We start from the raw sequence: 17,421 nt of genomic DNA on the forward strand, positions 1-17,421 counted from the left end.
TGTAAGAACCCCTTGTTAACAATAGCCTGCATTTCACGACTCCATCCAAACAACTAGAAACTCATCAAATTTGAGTGCAATTTTCTCGGTGCCAACTTACTGCTTTAAAAAGCCATTTTCGATCTTCAATGAATGTAGGAGCATATAATGTGAATTTGTAATGAGTTAGACCGCGAAACAGTCGGTGTTTTTCTCAAAATCGGCTTGATAGCTTAAAAGTCTCACGTCAAGAAGCGCGCAAGAGTATTTTTAGCGTCTCTCCCCAGTCTCGTTCTCCGTTTTCAGCCTCACTCAAGACCTTTTGTTTGACTTTTCGAGCGTACTTGAATACGCAAAAATACGGACTGTTTTGCAGTCTATTTATGAGTAAAAACAAGTGTTGTTAGAGCCGCTGGTGTGATAACAGTCATACTTAAGTGAAGATCAGTACTGTCACGTGATAAGTCTGTTCGAATTCTGTTCCAGGATCTCAAATAGTCAAGATAAACGCTGAAATCTTCGCATAGAGGATGCTGTTGTTACAGTTTTGACGTTCGTAATCTAAGGCTCGGCAGGGCAGCCATAGTAGGGAGCTTAAGCAACTACGATGACGACGACGACGACGACGGCGATGGCAAAAAAAATTCTCATAAAAAGTGAATTGATGCTGTTTTGAAATCCATCGCTCTTATTCCACGTCGTTCAAAATGTCAAATATTGGTAAATTTTTCTGGAGTTGAATTCTAAAGGAGCTGGCGGGGTGGGGGAAACAAGATACATTATTGGGCAGTGTTACTTCTTGGTCTTGCAAAGTTGTTGTTTTGCTAAAGGACTCCAATCTTTTTTTGGCCATTTCGTCGTGGTCGTTGCTTAAGCTCCCTAGTGTCTTGGTATCTGGAAATAGAGTACTAAAGTGATGACGTCATAAAAATGAAATTTCTGAAATTATGGGATTTGTCAGGATATTCTGAAAGAACAATGTCCAAGAGGCCTACTTGCCAAAAATGAGCATTTCGGGGCAAATTGTCTCCGAGATCGTAGCCCAGTTATACTCAGAAATCTCCATACAAACCCTTCTAATTTTTTTTTGGGTCGACCCAAAAAAATTTAGAAGGGTTTGTATGGAGTTTTGTAAGCATAACTGGGCTACGATCTCAGCAACAATTTGCCCCCAAATGCTCTTTTTTGGCAAGTAGGCCTCTTAAACATTGTTCTTTCAGAGTATCCTGACAAATCCCATAATTTCGGAAATTTCATTTTTATGACGTCACACTTTAGTACTCTATTAAGTCATTATTCGCTTTTTTTTCTCTCTTTTTTTTCTACCATTTACGTTAGGAAACTAAAATTTGCTAGCGTTCGTCTGTCTGAAGTTTGTTATTCAACAGTTGTTGCTAGGGTTACTAGCTGTGCTGACGTCACATGGCTTGCTTTCTTGTCATGGATACCCAACTCATGTACCAATTACAGTCTGTGAATATCTGATGCCAGGACATCAGCTCCAGCCATTACAATTTGTTTCACCTCAGCCAATGAACACCAACCCTTACTCGATTCACGTGAGCAACACGAGCTATACACCTGGTGGAATGATGACTGTCGTGATTAATGGAACTATGGGAATTAAGGTGAATAAAAATGGAAGTACGGATCTTCGGATCTTACTTTCAACATCCAGTTACCTGTGAAACCTAGACTGTGTCACAGACAGACGAAAGTATACTTTTGGTTAAGTCCATCTGCGAGCCAGCGCAGAAATGTCCGTTATAAACCCCACCCGTGTGCCAGGATTTGAGTACGCTCCATAATTAGCCTGTTGAAAAGTCAATGTGATTTAATGATTTGCCAATCAGGTTGAAGGGAAATTCCAAAAGCACTTCAGGTAACTCGTTGAGTCCGTTGGATATCCAGAACAAGGATCTCCGCGCTGCTTCACAGACGTCACTAACCGGGGCTAGATTACATCTGCGACGCTGGCTATGTGAGACCCTTTTTCTTGAAAGTTCTAATTTGCATCACTAGCAATAAAACGCGAACGTTAGTCATTTACAATTTATTACTGCGGCTCTTGCAATACAGGAGTTAAGTCGTCCCAAAGCCCCCTCCAAACGAAAAGAACAAATTGTGAAAATTTACGATTTCTACTGATAATGCCTTTATATTTACCCTTACAGGGTTTCATTATCCAAGCGCGTGCTGCAGGAAGTCCTTTACCAGTTGGAGAATTTCAGGGTAGCCTGCCAAGCAACCAGACTTATATGTGGTGTTCCGGTGGTGAACCGCAGGTGCATTCTAATGGCAAAATTACACGATGACCTCCTTTTTCTACAACTACCAGAATCCTTCAGTTTGTTGTTTTCTTGTGAAAATTAGGGCTATCGATATTATTATTTAAAGCAAAAACGAAATGAATTGTGATAGTTGTAGTTGGGAAGTTTCTCTGGATCTTTTACTGATCCAATAAAATTCCATGAAACTGCCCCACTACCCTTCCCTTAACCTAACGTTTACACTTACTTCTTATACTGATAGCCAATCATGAAACGGTAACGTGTCCAAAACAGTCTCACACTGTGCTATTCAACGCAAATCCGGCCCAACCTCATCACACGCAGCCTTAGAATGGCCAAAACTCCTCATTTAATTTTACTTCTATATTCTCTCTCTGCCTAGGCCTTTATCTGTTACCTCTCCCCCCCTGCATCTCAAGAGCAATCCTCCTTTTTTCTATACCTCTCTCCCCTTTTGACTAAAGACTTTAAACATCGCTCTCTTTTATCCTTATTCCATCACCAGAATACAGTTGCCCATCGCCGTACTGGCCTGGCAGACAAGTCGTGGATTTCATTGAAATTCACCTGGAAAGCACCGGAAGCCCCTGTTGGGAACATCTCTTTTTGGTAAAAATGAACAACATGTCTAGTGATTATAGTTTACGCAAACCAACCAGTGCAAGGAAAGCGCTGCGCTCTCAATATAAATGATAAATATTTCCAAAACCTCTTTGAATTTGCTTGAAACGCTGCCCATAAAGCGAAGTTTGATCTACTTTCGTCTAGTTCATTTTGTCTTTTTCGATGAAAACTCAGTCTAGGAATAGGTTCTTCATATTAGTTCATATTAGACAAAATGTAATTACTTTTCAAGCACCAGAAGGTGACAGCTGTTTAAAGGTATACCTAACATTTTCACTCAGGGCCAGTCTTCTTTACAACTATACCACATTTTGGGGGAGAATCCAATCTGCAGAGATCAGCGGGCCTACAGCTGTTGCAAGGCCTTCTCCAACACTACAACCAAGCTTTGAGGTAAATAAAACTTAACTAAATATAACGGATGCAGGACATCTTTGGTTGCGTAAGGCTTGAGGAGTCTTCCTGTGTCACGCTATTTGGTGTCTTTTTAAACAGCTAAAACGTGTTTTCGCATCAATTGGATTTCAAAATTAGAGTAATGATCAAGTTTTGTTATTTAAGACTTTGCTTAGCGCTGATCTGCCCTGCAAAGTAGGTTGTCGGGAGCGTCGCTGTATGGTGGTCATGTGCATTTTCAGGCTTCATTACCGAGGCCTGACTTGTATAATGTATCTGGAATGAATTCACCCCAGAAGGATACTGGGGCTGAATTAACATTTCGCAAAGACTTCTGGGTCTGTAACTAGGGACAGAGGAAAAAATTGGCCAATAGCTGACCTGTGTGTCCTCTGTAACGATCCCAGAAGCACTTGCGGGAGGTATTTCGGCTCCAGTCCTCTTCTTGTTTCTTAAGTGGCGAATGGAAGAACGACAAGCCGCTGGACCTTCGCGTGGTACAACTGACCAAGTCGAAATGGCTGTTTAGACTGAAAATAATTTAATATCCTGAGAAGTGATGTTATTATTATTATTGATGTTTCAGATAACTAAGCAAGGCTGTGGAAGTGAAAAGAGTTGTTATTCCGAGCCAGAATACTGCACAAACAGCTCCAATTGTGCATTCCTTGTAACTTTCAAGGCGGAGGGTGACAACATCACATTTGAGATGAGTGGGTCTCACCGCTACATTGCCGTTGGTTTTAATGACAAGCAAGAAATGGTAGGTATTTATAATGTCTGTACACCAGCCTCATCACCAGCGGCCTCCTTCCGAGAATTCTCTCTCTTGATGTAAATTTCCGCGCAAAGGAAGGCGGGAAGGAGAACACAAGCGAGACGTCTGGCCTCTTCTTTTTGCCTCCAGAGGTCTCTCGCGTTTCGCCACCAGTCGATCACTCGCGTTTCGCGCTCTCCTTTGTTCGCGATCAAATTGAAAAAAAAAGGTGTCTGAGGAGAATGCAGTGTCTGATGCAGATATCTCCTAACAGGAAAAACACAGACACGTTTTTCACGTTGCCCCTTCCCTCTTTATTACACACCCACGATTCTCTAGGGCTTGGTTTTGCACAGGAAGTACACCACATCACTACAGTTTACCTACGCTTTATTGAGATGTATTACGGATGCCGAAGAATTTTCAAAGGGCGCCATCGTCCTGCTTCGAGGCCCAACAAATTTTCTGAATTGACAAAAAAAAGAACTCAAACGTCAATCAGTCAACGTTTAGCGTAAAATGTAGTTTTTTTATACTAGGTTTTGTACTCAGTTTTACATTAACTTTTCTTGCCTTTCAATCGTTGATTAATTAATTTTACTATTGTTCTCCTTTTTTAGAACCAAACTGATACAATTTCCTGCTCAACATCCTCAAACAACGCTGTTGAAATTAGACATTACTTCTTGGCTTTTCGTCAGCCAATACGAACTGACATAGTAAGTGTGAACGATTTTGTTTGCCATTCATATTTTATACCTAAGGGATAGAACAAGAGACAGGGACGGGGTACCTCAACGTTATCCCAAAATGTTAAATTTAAAGGGCGTGACCACGTCCAGCAAGACCGTTAACGCAAGCCGTACCCCATCCCAGGAATTATACTTGCGCACATATTGTGAAAAAGTCTCCTCGAATAATAGCCGTCCCTTGATTAATCGCCTCCCTCGAATAATCCCCCTCTTTGACGGAAATATTTAAAATAATCGCCTCCCTCGAATAATCGCCTCCCACCCGCTCCTTTCGCCATCTTCTCTTCCTTTTATCCCCTCCCTGTCAAGTTGAAGTGCAATGTGATCCAGCAAAACTGATAAGTGACGCTTCAAGCTATGAAAATTCATCAAGGAACTAAATTTGGAACACTTAAAAAGCCCATATTCAGTTTATTTGATGTGATTATTTTTTTATTTAATGGGAAAATAAAACAAAATATTTAGAACACGACTTAAAGAGAGCAATATTTGAAATAATCGCCCTCTCTTGAGTAATTGCCCTCTTTTTGAGCGAAAAAAAGAAATAATCGCCCCCGGCTATTATTCGAGGAAATACGGTAAATGTTTGAAGAGTTTTATGTTATGAAAACTTGATCTTTTTCATCAGAGAAACACAGATGACATTATTCGCCATATGGCTGCCTATGAAAATGGAACATTAACATGCAGGTATAAAACAGTCTCCTCCTCAGGCGCTTCGTTTTTCGCATGGCAGAGGCGAGCGCGAAACGCGAGTGACTGGTGATGAACCGCAAGGGACCATGGGATGGGTACAGACGGCGGGCGGGCGCCCGTTGTCTCCTTCCCGCCTTCCTCTGCGCGCACATTCAAGGAGAGACGTCTGGGTACGAGGCAGGGTATAAAATGTAGTGACCATCAGTAAAGTTCTTTTATCTTGTCTATTCTTAAGCAGAATATGGCTATACTTAGGTCGCTCAGGTTTTAGGAAAGACTAACATCGGAGATCACGGATGATCAACTTAATTTTGGATATAACAAGGCAAAGAATTGTTAATTGTCTTAATTGTTATAATAGTACAATAACAAATTATTGAACCTAATGATTTAGCAACGATACGTTGTCTTTCAACCCCTAAAATTATTAGTGTGACAAAAACCTGTATTTTCTTGTGCTTGCATTTCATTGATTGACCTTATTTATCACGGATTTTGCAACGGTTCTGCTTATTTCTAGATTTTCTCGTAAGCTTTCACCCTCGACTGCGCACAAGATAGACCTCATAATGAAGAACTGGTTTTTCATTTTTGCATGGGGCAGCGTTAGTAAGTATCCGTTAGTAATAAGATAACGTATCAGTTCAGTTGGCAGCAAGTCATTATTTAATGGAGCCAAACCAATTGTGGAATTGCACGCATTTTAGGCATCCTACTGATGAACAGTTGCGACACGTAGATATATATTTTTAGCAACTAAGATAATTTGCAGTCTGTCTACTTTGAATTATAAGAAAAAAAGGAAAAAAATTATACTGATTTGAATTTAACAAACCACGGCCCCGCCAGTAACTCACGCAAGCGCAAAGGTGGTGTATGTGTGCTTCTTGTTAACTGTCTGTCTGGTTTAAATGTGCCTTTTTGTTGCTCATTCTCATTAAGTTAACAGTTTCCTAACTAGTCTATCAGTCAGTGGTCCTAAACTGATCCCTATCAGATTCACTGGAACGGGTAGGTGGGCCCAGCTCATTGATCTCCCAATAAGTGAGGTTAGAGTGCACAGCTCATGTTGGACTTCTCACTTCTTTGTATTATAGGCGGTACAGGTGCTTTGCAATATCACTACCAAAACGCAACGTTCAGTGCTGAACGCGTTAACCTTACGCTGCCCGCCGTGTTGAAAAACGGTCGTAGAAGACCACCAGCGCCAACGCCAGATGGAAAACTGGAGGTACGCACAGCTTTCCCAGAATATTTTTTACTGAATTCACTTTAGTGTGTTTGTGTTCTTTCTTGTTTTCATTGACATTGTGGCTCTGAAATCATGTCGGCAGCTTCAATGACATGTTACATCATTGATGATGTCATTGTTTAACGCCGAATGTTGTCACACTTAAAAGTTTATTTCAGTTAAGGCCAAATGTTATTACATTTTTTACTTATTTACATTTAGGGGGAAATGTTGTGCATTAAGGACTTTTACTACATTTAGTGTCAGTTATTACAATTAGGCCTTTCACTCACGTGGCTTGCATCTATACAATTTATTTGAACAAAAGAAAGCGTTTACACAAGAAAAGAGTTCAACTCCCACAAGACTGGTTTGGAACACCAACATGGCCGTCGTTTTATTGTTTTGGAACACCAATATTGTCGCCTTGTCATCATGTGTAAACGATTTATTTGTTTTAAACTTATTTTGTACTTTTCCTTTTATTTTAGTTTTCAAAATTGGACTGCGGTAGGACTAAGAACTGCTACTCTGAGCCCACAGACTGTTCGTCCAGTCGAAACTGTGACTATCTTGTGACGTTTGAACCTTGTCAAAATAAGGATAACGTCAGCTTTGAGTTGAGTGCGAGAAGTGACTGGGTCGCAATAGGGTTCAACGAGCAAAGCAAGATGGTAAGTCTCATAAATCTTTGAAACTCAGGCAGATTTCTCTGTCACACAATTTTTCACTGCGTTCTGCATCCCTCCCTCCTCACTTGTTCTGTTAAAGAGTGAGGAATTCCTTCTAGCTAAACGTCTTTTTCTTGTCGCGATTTCGTTGCTTCAGTGTTCCCTTTCACGAACGACTTTTAGTTCGCATTTACCAGAGTCCCACAAATACTTTACCAAGCAGTTTTTATTTACAATTTTCATTTCTTATTAGGATGGTATTGATGCTATCATCTGCTCTCGCCTTAATGACAACGCAGTGGTTAACCATTATTCTTTGGTAGGCTATAACAGTCCAATTCAAACCAACCCGGTAAGTTAATTGGACCTTAATTGCAGGAAACTACAATGTAGATTTTAGGGAGACCTTGTTCACATCTTCGTAAAATTATTCACTTATATGTGGATCCACATTTTTACTTTTTTCCATTTAGACGAATTTGTTTTTTGGATGCGGTGGGAAAAGAAAAATGTGAAATAAGCTAATTTATTATAAACTTTCAAACAAACATTCGCGTTGTCAATACTATGGCTTCATATCGAGTCGCTGTTTCCGCTGACGACCTTAATCAGGGGAGAAAACCTCCTGTAAATTTGGACCCCACCCCAGCCCCCAGTCAGCCTTATGTCATGGCGACATTCAGTGAGATTTATTTTAAGGCACTTATTTTTAGGCTCCTGCTGGTCTCAAAGTTATTGCTGGTGCTTATGAAGATGGAGTCATTAAGTGTAGGTTAGTATTGTTGGCTGCGTGAAAAGCCGGCAAAACAAATCGTTGGTTTGATTATACTTGCAGGTTCACCGTGGCGCTATTTATCACTGATTGCTCTATTTTGCAAACTTTGTTGATGGGCTTCATTGTTGTAGGTTTTCTCGGGGAAAAACTGCAAGAGGCATGCAGAGTCTGGATCAGAACGTCTTTTTGATTTTCGCTCGCGGTAGTGTGATTCAGGGTGAGTAAAATCAAAAGTTTTTGCATTGGTCACTATACTCGTTTGTTTATTTTTAAACAGTATCAACTAAGCTATTATATAATTCTTATTAACTGAGAGTGAGGTCATCACAGGGAAATCTCAGACCGAGTCCTTGATGCATCGCTCAGTCACTACATCAAGGCCATATAATAATAAGGTATATTATCTAACGTAAGTAGATTCAAGAGCTGGTGTTTAGAGCGCTAGCTCCTTTGTAGGAGTGAACTTTATAAACGAAGGTTAATAAACATTTGACCTCAATGTGAAATTTTTTTTGTTTAAGGAGGCTTGCTGAACAAGCATAGTGTAAAATCACAGAGCGCCAGTCAAGTAGACGTCTGTGAACTTAATGCAAATCTTGAGAGTAAATCCTCAGACCTCAAACTGCTGCGGGCACATGGTAAGAGAGTTCAATTTGATCTCATAATAACTCAGTTACGTAAGTTGAAATAACTGTCATGAGCATTTACCAAAACATTGAAAAGAATTTTGACCTTTTCCTTTTCCTACTTTATTCTCTTTTCTCATTCTTTGCTGTTACCTTCTAATAGGCCATATTTTAAATGAGGCGTGACATCAGGCTATATTCAAAACATTATTTGACTGACGGCTTTGACTAATTTCCAGGAGCGCTTATGGTTGTGGCCTGGATTGGGTTTGCCACCATGGCTATCCTTGTGGCGCGTTATATGAAAGAGACCAGGGGAGAGCTATGTGGAAAGAAGGCTTGGTTCCAGGTCAGTAAACAAAACTGTTGGCTGGTTCTTGCCGCATAAATAGATGGGCTCCCTATGGTATCTTAATTCACAAACTGGCCAGTATATCTCAGGTCTTGACATTTCCTGGATTTGCGCGTATTATTTTTTAGATCAAATCATACGAAAGATATTTACTGTATTATTAGATAGTTAATCACTGTAACCATAGACTGAAGGATTGAAGGATCTAGCCTGTTCCAAGTTCCGAAAAGTCGGGTCCGCGAATTTCAGAAAGCGTGAATACAAAAATAAAACTTGAACGTGAGGAAACTGGAGAGAGGAAGACCGCTACCGCCCCCGTTCCCAAATCGCGCGCTCATATTTTTGCGTGGCTTTACTTACGCGTCATTTCTACTATCTGAGAGCCTAGAACAGGTTATGAAGAATCCTGTCCCGCGTGCGCTGACTTAACAGGAAAAAAAATGTAAATCAAGACAAAGTGATCTTTTTCGTGATTGATCAGTACTAAGGTTCAGTTTCTGAGGAGACTGTGGTGCAGCACAAATCTTGGGGCTGAAACACTTAGGCTTTACAAAGTGAAAACGTATATAGATTGAAAAGTTAAAGTTTGGAGTGCTAGCCCTTATGAAAGTAATTCCACCAGTCTTATCAGTATCTTGTTATTTTCAGGTTCACAGAGCTCTGACCGTCACCTGTTTACTACTCACGATCACTGGTTTTGCTTTGGTTTTTGTTCACGCCGAAGGATGGTCTGATGTAAGATTATTAAACGTCATCTTGTGATCTAATTAAACCCTTGGAGAAAAAATCTGATGTACTGTTTTTTTTTCCGCACACAGTCAGGTGGAGCCCACTCAATACTAGGAGTCATTGCAACACTGTTGGCCTGCGTACAGCCCATTATGGCGCTTCTAAGGCCCGATCCAAATGCGGAAAGGTAGTAAAAAACTTTCGATAGCCATAAAAGGCCAAAAGACTAGTTCTTTTAAAAAAAAACAACCGTCATTCGTTGTTACTTTTTTGGAACATTATCCAGGCGAGGATCCAACCCCACCCGCTAAAAAAAGAAAGAGAAACGAACAAACAAACAAACAAAAACGTGGAACATTAAGAGAGACAGTGTTTCCTTGTTCCATAGTAGTTAAAAACGTGATCCTTTGGGTCCAATATAAATTCAGCCTTCAGTGAATAATCGTTTTTGTTCTAAAGTTAAGTTCACGTCAGTTTTGTTGTAAGTTCAATTCAAGTCCCACATAACCATTACGATTTGCCGATGAAAAGACAGACTCCTACTAAAAAAGGTTCAATATCTGACGCTAAGGCTCATGTTGTTCAAAAATTCTGTATCAATTAATTTCAAAGCTCGTAAATTGTGTTGTGGTTGATGTACTGCTTTTACTTGTTCACAGGCGCTACATTTTTAACTGGGCTCATCGCTGCGTTGGCATTACCACATTCATCCTCGCAAGTGAGTCACCCGATTTTAGCTTCTATCTTTATATACTTGACCAGTTCTTTGTCAAATGCGTGGGGTAATGCATATATGTTTACCTCTGAATGCCTTCTCTGCGCCTTGCCTAGTCCTTAAGCCTCATTATTCCGCGCATTCAATGCGTTTCGGGTCACGTGGTTCGAGCGAAGAAGTGAATCCCAGACAAAAAACCTCAAAAGTGAGACAAAAGTGAGACATCCCTGTGCGGTGGATTTCAAGACAAAAGTTTCGCATTTCAAGGAGAAAAGTATGTAGTTAGAAGACACAGATTGGAAGGGAAAGTTCAAAAGAATTTTCAGTATTCTTTTAGTGGACAAAGACATTTTAAGAAAGCAACCCACGCATGTGCATTCTGTTTTTGTCTAGACAGTTCTTGCGCGTTTTCCGCGGATGCGTACACCGAAATGCATTGACCGAGAAGGCCTGGAAAAACGCCGTACGTACAGTAGGCACCTCTGCGTCTACGGTGCGTTTCGAGTTACTTGCCACATTAATTACTGAGGATTAGTCTGCGCATACAGCCCCTCTTCTCGCTCCTCGCCGCTGGAGATATTTCTCCTGCAAAAACGTCCCTAGCTGCGAGGAGCGTTGAGAGACGGTTGTATTCGTAGGCAAACGGAGGATGGGTTGGAATAACTTTTTTAAAATTATTTTGCACACGTGGTTCTAGAATTTGAATAGGTGCTTAATTAAGTGACACGACTAATTATTGTCGATTGCCTTGCAAAACTGGAATGGTTTTCGTCCAAGGCATCTCACCCATCTGAAACTTGGAGGTCATGTCAGTAATTAATTTAAATTGCTTTCCTATCTTTTGTCAGTTATCAACATAATTCTTGGTCTGCGTCTACCTCACCTGGATGTTAAGTTTGCAGTTTATTTTGTGATCGCCTTTTGCGTGGGTCTGAGCCCAGTTGTTCTTTTGGAGTTGGTTCGCTGCTGTAACCGATACCATAAAAGAGAGGGTAGGTTTCTAACTTTCTTGTACAGTCATTATCAGTCATCATCATCATCATCATCATCGTTTTAGTAAGCATGGGTTACTAAGTTGAAACTTTATTACAGGTCAGTTTGCATATCTGCAATACAGATCTGCTAGGTAGATTTAGCAACAGCCACGCAAAAGCGCGTAAACAGGACCGAATGCGACCACCGGTGCTCGGTTTGCTGCTTTACCATATCAACCGGTTTTAAATTTGCGCTCGCTGTCGTCACTGTAGTCTCTCTCTCGTAATGTGGTGCGTGATTCTTATGAGGCAAGGAACGATACAATAAAGCTGTTATTAAAGAAGCGCTAGAATCCCACAAACAGTCCTGTAATGTTTTTAATAATAATATTAATCAATTTAATAATACTAATTTAAGTTAATTCATGAATATTGACTAATTGTACTACGGGACTGTTTGCGGTTGGACATAACACTGCTCACCCCAGTGCCAGGCGCGCAACTTTAAAATTACCAATATTACGTAGTTATTGGCCACTCATCTTAACTTTCTGTTCTTGTTTTGTTCTCAGGACTCACTTACGTGACAGTTGGGTTCGTATTCGTCCTGGCGATCTCGGTCTGTTTGACTTTGCTTCTGTTTATTGCACGCGAGGCACCTTAAAGAACACCCATACCCTTATTATCCTGGAGACATCTATTTTTCGAGTGGTATTCCTGGACAATGTTATCTGTATTCGTCGAATTTGCTTTCAAACGATGCAGGTGTTTTTCTTTTGCTAAAAAGTTGTCAATTTTGCGCTAGACTTCAGGAATTTAGTCAGAACTTTAGGTACAAGGATATTCCGATCTTTTGGATAACAATTTTTATCTCTGGCTAAGTTTTCCAAGTGGCAACCTTTAACCAATCAAAGTCGGTATTGGTTAGCCATAAAAATTTCCAGCTCTCCAAAATATTTATAAGGGTAATCACACCAATTATTTTCTTGAAAGACTCGTTATCAAAGCTAGACCTAACGTTCAACGTTTTAACGAAATTGAGTTTCGTAAGTCTCGGCAGTCCTCTACAAACTGCCACCTGTATTTGTCCCGGTGGAATTCACATTGATTTAACCTTTCTGACATCAAGGTTTTTCGCTGGCGCGTCAACAGCGAGAGACAAAGCAAGCCCAGAAAATTGACTCCTTATAGAAAGTTCTTAACGTTATTTTTATAAACCTTGCTTGTAAAAAAATGTCTTTTATGTAATTTTTGCATAAGAGTTGTTTAATTCAATGTCATGTAGTACATCATCTTTAGTGCGCCGCAGAGAACCTGTAAAACCAAGGCAGCTTGGCTTTTATACACGTTGCTTAGTTTTTTAATGTTCTAAAAGCTTTAAATAAAATTTTGGACTTCATATCCTTAAATGCTCCATAATTTTAAGTCGACACGATGTTGTCAAACTGCGAGAGACAGACTTACTTTCATATTCTTCCTATGGCGTTAAGAAGTGATGAAAATGTGGTTAAGAATTTACCGGGGGGAAAGGATTTCATAATAGCGTTCAGAAAGACTGAAAATTGTGCTCGTAAGAATCGTTGAGGGAATTGAGTTACGGTATGTCAACTTAGAACAATCATAAACCGGAAACATGACTCGTGATGTTTAGCTTTCAAAAAAGCACTTTTATTTTGTCGTCACAGTCCATGATTTGTTAAAAGCAAAATTAAAAATAAACTTGAAGATGAAAGCTCTAGTAACACGGTCAAACATCTACGTAGACAGGCTATCTGTTCATCTTGAGTGAATTTAGGCAAAACTGCAACAACAAGAAAAAAACACAAATAAATTTACTCGGGGGTGATCTGGGTGATTTGAGACCATGTGTTCTTAGCTGTTCATTGATTGAACCCAATTGAAAACTGTTATTCCTTGGCAAACGTTAAGTGTAATTATTGCCCAACTTCTACTGTTCCCTTAAACTTTTACTTGAGCGTTAACTAATCTGTATCTCGGCCTTATAGTATCCTTTACTTTGAAATCGCCCCATGTAAGGAAATCCAAGACAGTCTTGGATTCTGGATTCCACGCCGTGGATTCCGGATTACAATTGCTGGATTCCAAATCTTTGTCAGTGGAACTTGGATTTCTGATTTCAAGGTCCAGGATTCCACTAGCAAAATTTCCAAGATTCCGGATTCCACATGCAAAAATTTTCCGGATTCTGGAATCCGGAGTCCCTTACATAGGGCTTTACTTTCCAATGGAACACAACTGGTCTTACTAATCGGTTTTCTACCCTGTATACCTTTCGTCAGCTGCCGTCACGGCACCATATAAAGGATTCTGACATTCTCGGACGTCATTTGACTCCAGAGGCCGCATCACCTCTTCTTGTGTGCTTTGGTCTTGATAACCCTCTGTAATTTCAAGCTTGGAATGGTACAGCGGATTAAATAATCCGGGCTCAGCTCCCCTAGAGTGAAAAGCGATAGTCATTAACTTTGAAATTCAGGAATCCTTGAAGATCAAGAAAATGACCAATCCTCTTATTTTGTTTCAATTTCATCATTACCCTTCAAGTAATTAGAAATGACCAATCCTCTTATTTTGTTTCAATTTCATCATTACCCTTCAACCCCCCCCCCTCCCCCCCGCCCGGACTGGGAAATTCTTCGAATCCTTAGGCGCGGGCGCTAAGCGCGCGGTTACCTAGACTAGAACCAATGCTTGCGGATCGTTTGAAAACTTTGAATCAACGGGGCGCTTTTTATGTTTTGCCAAAATAATGACAGAGGGAGAGACTGAAAGACTAGGAAGGACAAAAGACTACATCAATGTAAGTACTTCAACTCTATTTCATTCACAAAAATTAATATTTGCCTAGTCGAAGCTCGTATTTACTATAACCCAAGGTCTATGGACCAAATAAAATTACGGTGTGGTCAATTAGTTAAACAGATGTAAATGAAACCACTTCACGTTTCTTGTGCAGAACTTCCTGAACTGCGTAAGTTTCGATAGTTTTTGTATGTAGTTGAATCGCTTGAGACTGTCGCAGAAATCCTTAGCTGCGGTGTTTTTAAAGCATTTAACTGAAATCTTTTCAGCAGCATGTTTGCATGGCGCCATTTATATTGTAGCGTGTAGTTCTTGATCTATCTTTTCAGTTTTGAGTCTGTGAATATAAAAATCCTCAGAATGGTACGACCATTCAAAGGACACTAGGCGCTTCAGCATCACGTTTGTATGATACTATTTGTTTTGCAGTATTCTACCGAATGAAATTTGTTATTTATTTCCTTTACTTTTAATCTCTGCAAATAAACACAGTTCTCTTGGGAATTAACAATTTAGTAACATTTACACAATATACTTACGCATCATAGATTGGGTTTTCTGTCGAGACACCCGATGAGAACTCTACGCCACTATAAAAAACAAAATGTTGTTTTAGTAGATCAAAACATTTTGGATCAAGACTAAATTCTTATGGAGCTATTCTATCAATTGCATTTACTAATTAAAAAAGGGATTAATCCAACATTAATAATCTAGTCTGGTAATGATGATGAGTTAGAAAATTAGTGTATTTATGAAATAATGTTTTAAATTTAATATTTATTGGGAAAATATGTTTGTAGTTGTTGTTGGTGTTAGTCACTGCCAAAAGAGACTGTCGGCAACTTATGAATTTAACCTGAAAAGTGTTTCAGGTTTAAAAAAATTGAGTTTTCATTGTATTGTGAGTGTCGAACAAACAAACGACCAGATGAAAATTTCTTTCCCTGGATTGATATTTGCGCAATAAAAATCAATAAATATTATTATTATTAGAACGAGTAATTCCCAGAAGGGATTCTAAATCATGAAAGTGTCATGACATCCCAGATAAACTGAAGATTTTCATTATAAGTCCTGGAGATTGTAACAATGGGTGTGACATCTTTTTCCACCAAAATGTTCACTTATTTCATGTCCATGTGACTGCTGTTTTGGTCAAAACAGTGCTTAAGTTACTAAAAGGTACTCCATTTGACCTGAACTTGCAGTGATTTTGTTACAAATAGTTATGGTGAGTCCTGGGACCCCTCTTGTGAAAAATCATGAGTCCCACTCCAGAACTATTGACTCTCAGTTTAAAAAACCAATAAGTCCCTGAGTCTTTTGTAACCACACAGTTAATCTGTAGTCAGACTCCAAACTCTGTATTACAGTTTACTGAAATAAAAATATACTCCTTCTAAGACTAAAAGAAATAAGCGTCGTTTAACAACAGCCACAGAAATCACACAACCATATTCTACAAAAACATCTTCAGATCGATCAATCGATCTTTGCGTCCTGTGGGACGCATAACACAAATTATTTTGTGTGTTTGTTTGTTTGTTTTTCTTTGCGTCACGATGCAGAGGTAACAAATCATTGAACTTGCCATAAAATTTTATGTCAATTTCAATTAGCGTGTGATGAGCCTTTAAATAGAAAGATGTACTGCTTAAGGACTGTTCTTGTGATACCAAAAGGTAAATTCATAATTCATACCTTTCGTAGAGGGGGTTGTTCACTGACTCTGATTTGGGATTGCTGTTAAAGAGAAAAAAATAATAATTTTTTTATGTCTCGCCGCGTAAAACCCATTGTTGTCAATGTGAAATCAATCTTTTACAGAAGTTGAATTATGTAAACGTCACAGTTATATCAGGTTGATGAAGGCGCTTCTTACCTCTCGTAATAAACAATTTGCTTGCTTTCCGGCATTTTATTTCGTTTTGGGTCCCTGAAAAAAAATCAGTAAACTAGTCAGTCAATCAATCAATCAATTAACTTTTCATGTTACTATCAATCTATATAACAATCATTTATTTAATTAAGTTGGATAACGTGCCTCGCAAAACGTCGTGAACCTCGTGGTTATAGGGCCAACTAAGTGCCACACTGACTGGCGGGGTTAACAACTAGGTGGGGGACCAGCCGGGAATTTATACTCTATATGGATTGCTATTCCTGTTTTTCATCGCCCGCTTTAATTTAAATGCGTATAGCAAAACGGCCGTCGAATGGGATGGAACATAAACGTCCGAGTTCCCAAGCAAACGCAACGAGTAAAAAGTAAGTCTCACTTGTGACTGTAAAGGCTACAAATGCCGAGACCAGTCTCTAATCCATCAGCGGGGTTAACTGCCAAGTTCATTACGGGTTTGGCATGGTATAACATGAATTCAAAGCTAGACTAGAACCTGTCGAACTCAGCCGACAAAAGCAAAAACATGCGCGAACTGAGAAGCAATACAAATGTTCTTTTACTTTAGTTTTCACTCTTATTTTGGCGCGAATGATCCAGATAACGTCCATTTTCTCTGTAAAGTAATTCTACCACGATAATTTATTGGCTGAAGCATTTCCTGACCACTGAAACGGCCACAAAAACAACCATGCCAAGTTTGTTTTGCGCAGTTTTGTTCCTTAGAAATATATATAACGAAAGCGACATCACAGCTCGCAATGCAATGCACGCGCACCAGAAATTTCGACAAATGTATTAACCTCCCATTCGCCGGAGGAATAAACCAATTTCCAAAACGGCGGTCAGCCACCCATCTTTCTTTCAGCCTATCAATTAGTCAATCCATCATGATCAGCTAGTTACCTTTAACTGAATTCCTTAAACAGTGATTTCTCGTAAGAGATGCAGACTTTGATAGTAAAACACTAATGACAAACTAAAACACGCATAAGCAAAGACGCGCAAAGTTTGCCGTAAGCACGTGACGTCTCACCTTCTGCGGTAAAGAAAAAGCGTAAAAAGACAAAATCCAAGAAGTAGAAAGCACAGCACAGGAGCAATAATCAAGGGCACATTGGATGATC

General features: G+C 39.6%; 2 protein-coding genes across 2 annotated transcripts; one reads left to right on the top strand and one right to left on the bottom strand.

The window, feature by feature from the left end:
- Positions 1 to 1,407: 1,407 nt before the first annotated feature.
- Positions 1,408 to 12,890, top strand: LOC140922020 (ferric-chelate reductase 1-like). The gene is made up of 20 exons (XM_073372050.1): positions 1,408 to 1,607; positions 2,154 to 2,264; positions 2,776 to 2,879; positions 3,176 to 3,287; positions 3,877 to 4,053; positions 4,668 to 4,766; positions 5,428 to 5,489; positions 6,016 to 6,104; positions 6,593 to 6,726; positions 7,218 to 7,400; positions 7,651 to 7,749; positions 8,111 to 8,169; positions 8,304 to 8,389; positions 8,697 to 8,810; positions 9,038 to 9,147; positions 9,799 to 9,885; positions 9,969 to 10,066; positions 10,539 to 10,597; positions 11,443 to 11,586; positions 12,141 to 12,890. The coding sequence occupies exons 1-20, from the start codon at positions 1,464 to 1,466 to the stop codon at positions 12,230 to 12,232; spliced, it is 2,163 nt and encodes a 720-aa protein (XP_073228151.1). The 5' UTR covers positions 1,408 to 1,463; the 3' UTR covers positions 12,233 to 12,890.
- A 469-nt stretch (positions 12,891 to 13,359) lies between these two features.
- Positions 13,360 to 16,744, bottom strand: LOC140921778 (uncharacterized). The gene is made up of 6 exons (XM_073371779.1): positions 16,674 to 16,744; positions 16,277 to 16,330; positions 16,096 to 16,137; positions 14,931 to 14,981; positions 13,859 to 14,026; positions 13,360 to 13,369 (listed from the first exon to the last, which is right to left on the bottom strand). Exons 1-6 carry the CDS (start codon positions 16,742 to 16,744, stop codon positions 13,360 to 13,362), a joined length of 396 nt encoding a protein of 131 aa, XP_073227880.1.
- Between the last annotated feature and the right edge of the window lie 677 nt (positions 16,745 to 17,421).

This window comes from Porites lutea, chromosome 12 (assembly GCF_958299795.1).
Source record: "Porites lutea chromosome 12, jaPorLute2.1, whole genome shotgun sequence".
Classification (NCBI taxonomy): Eukaryota; Metazoa; Cnidaria; class Anthozoa; order Scleractinia; family Poritidae; genus Porites; species Porites lutea.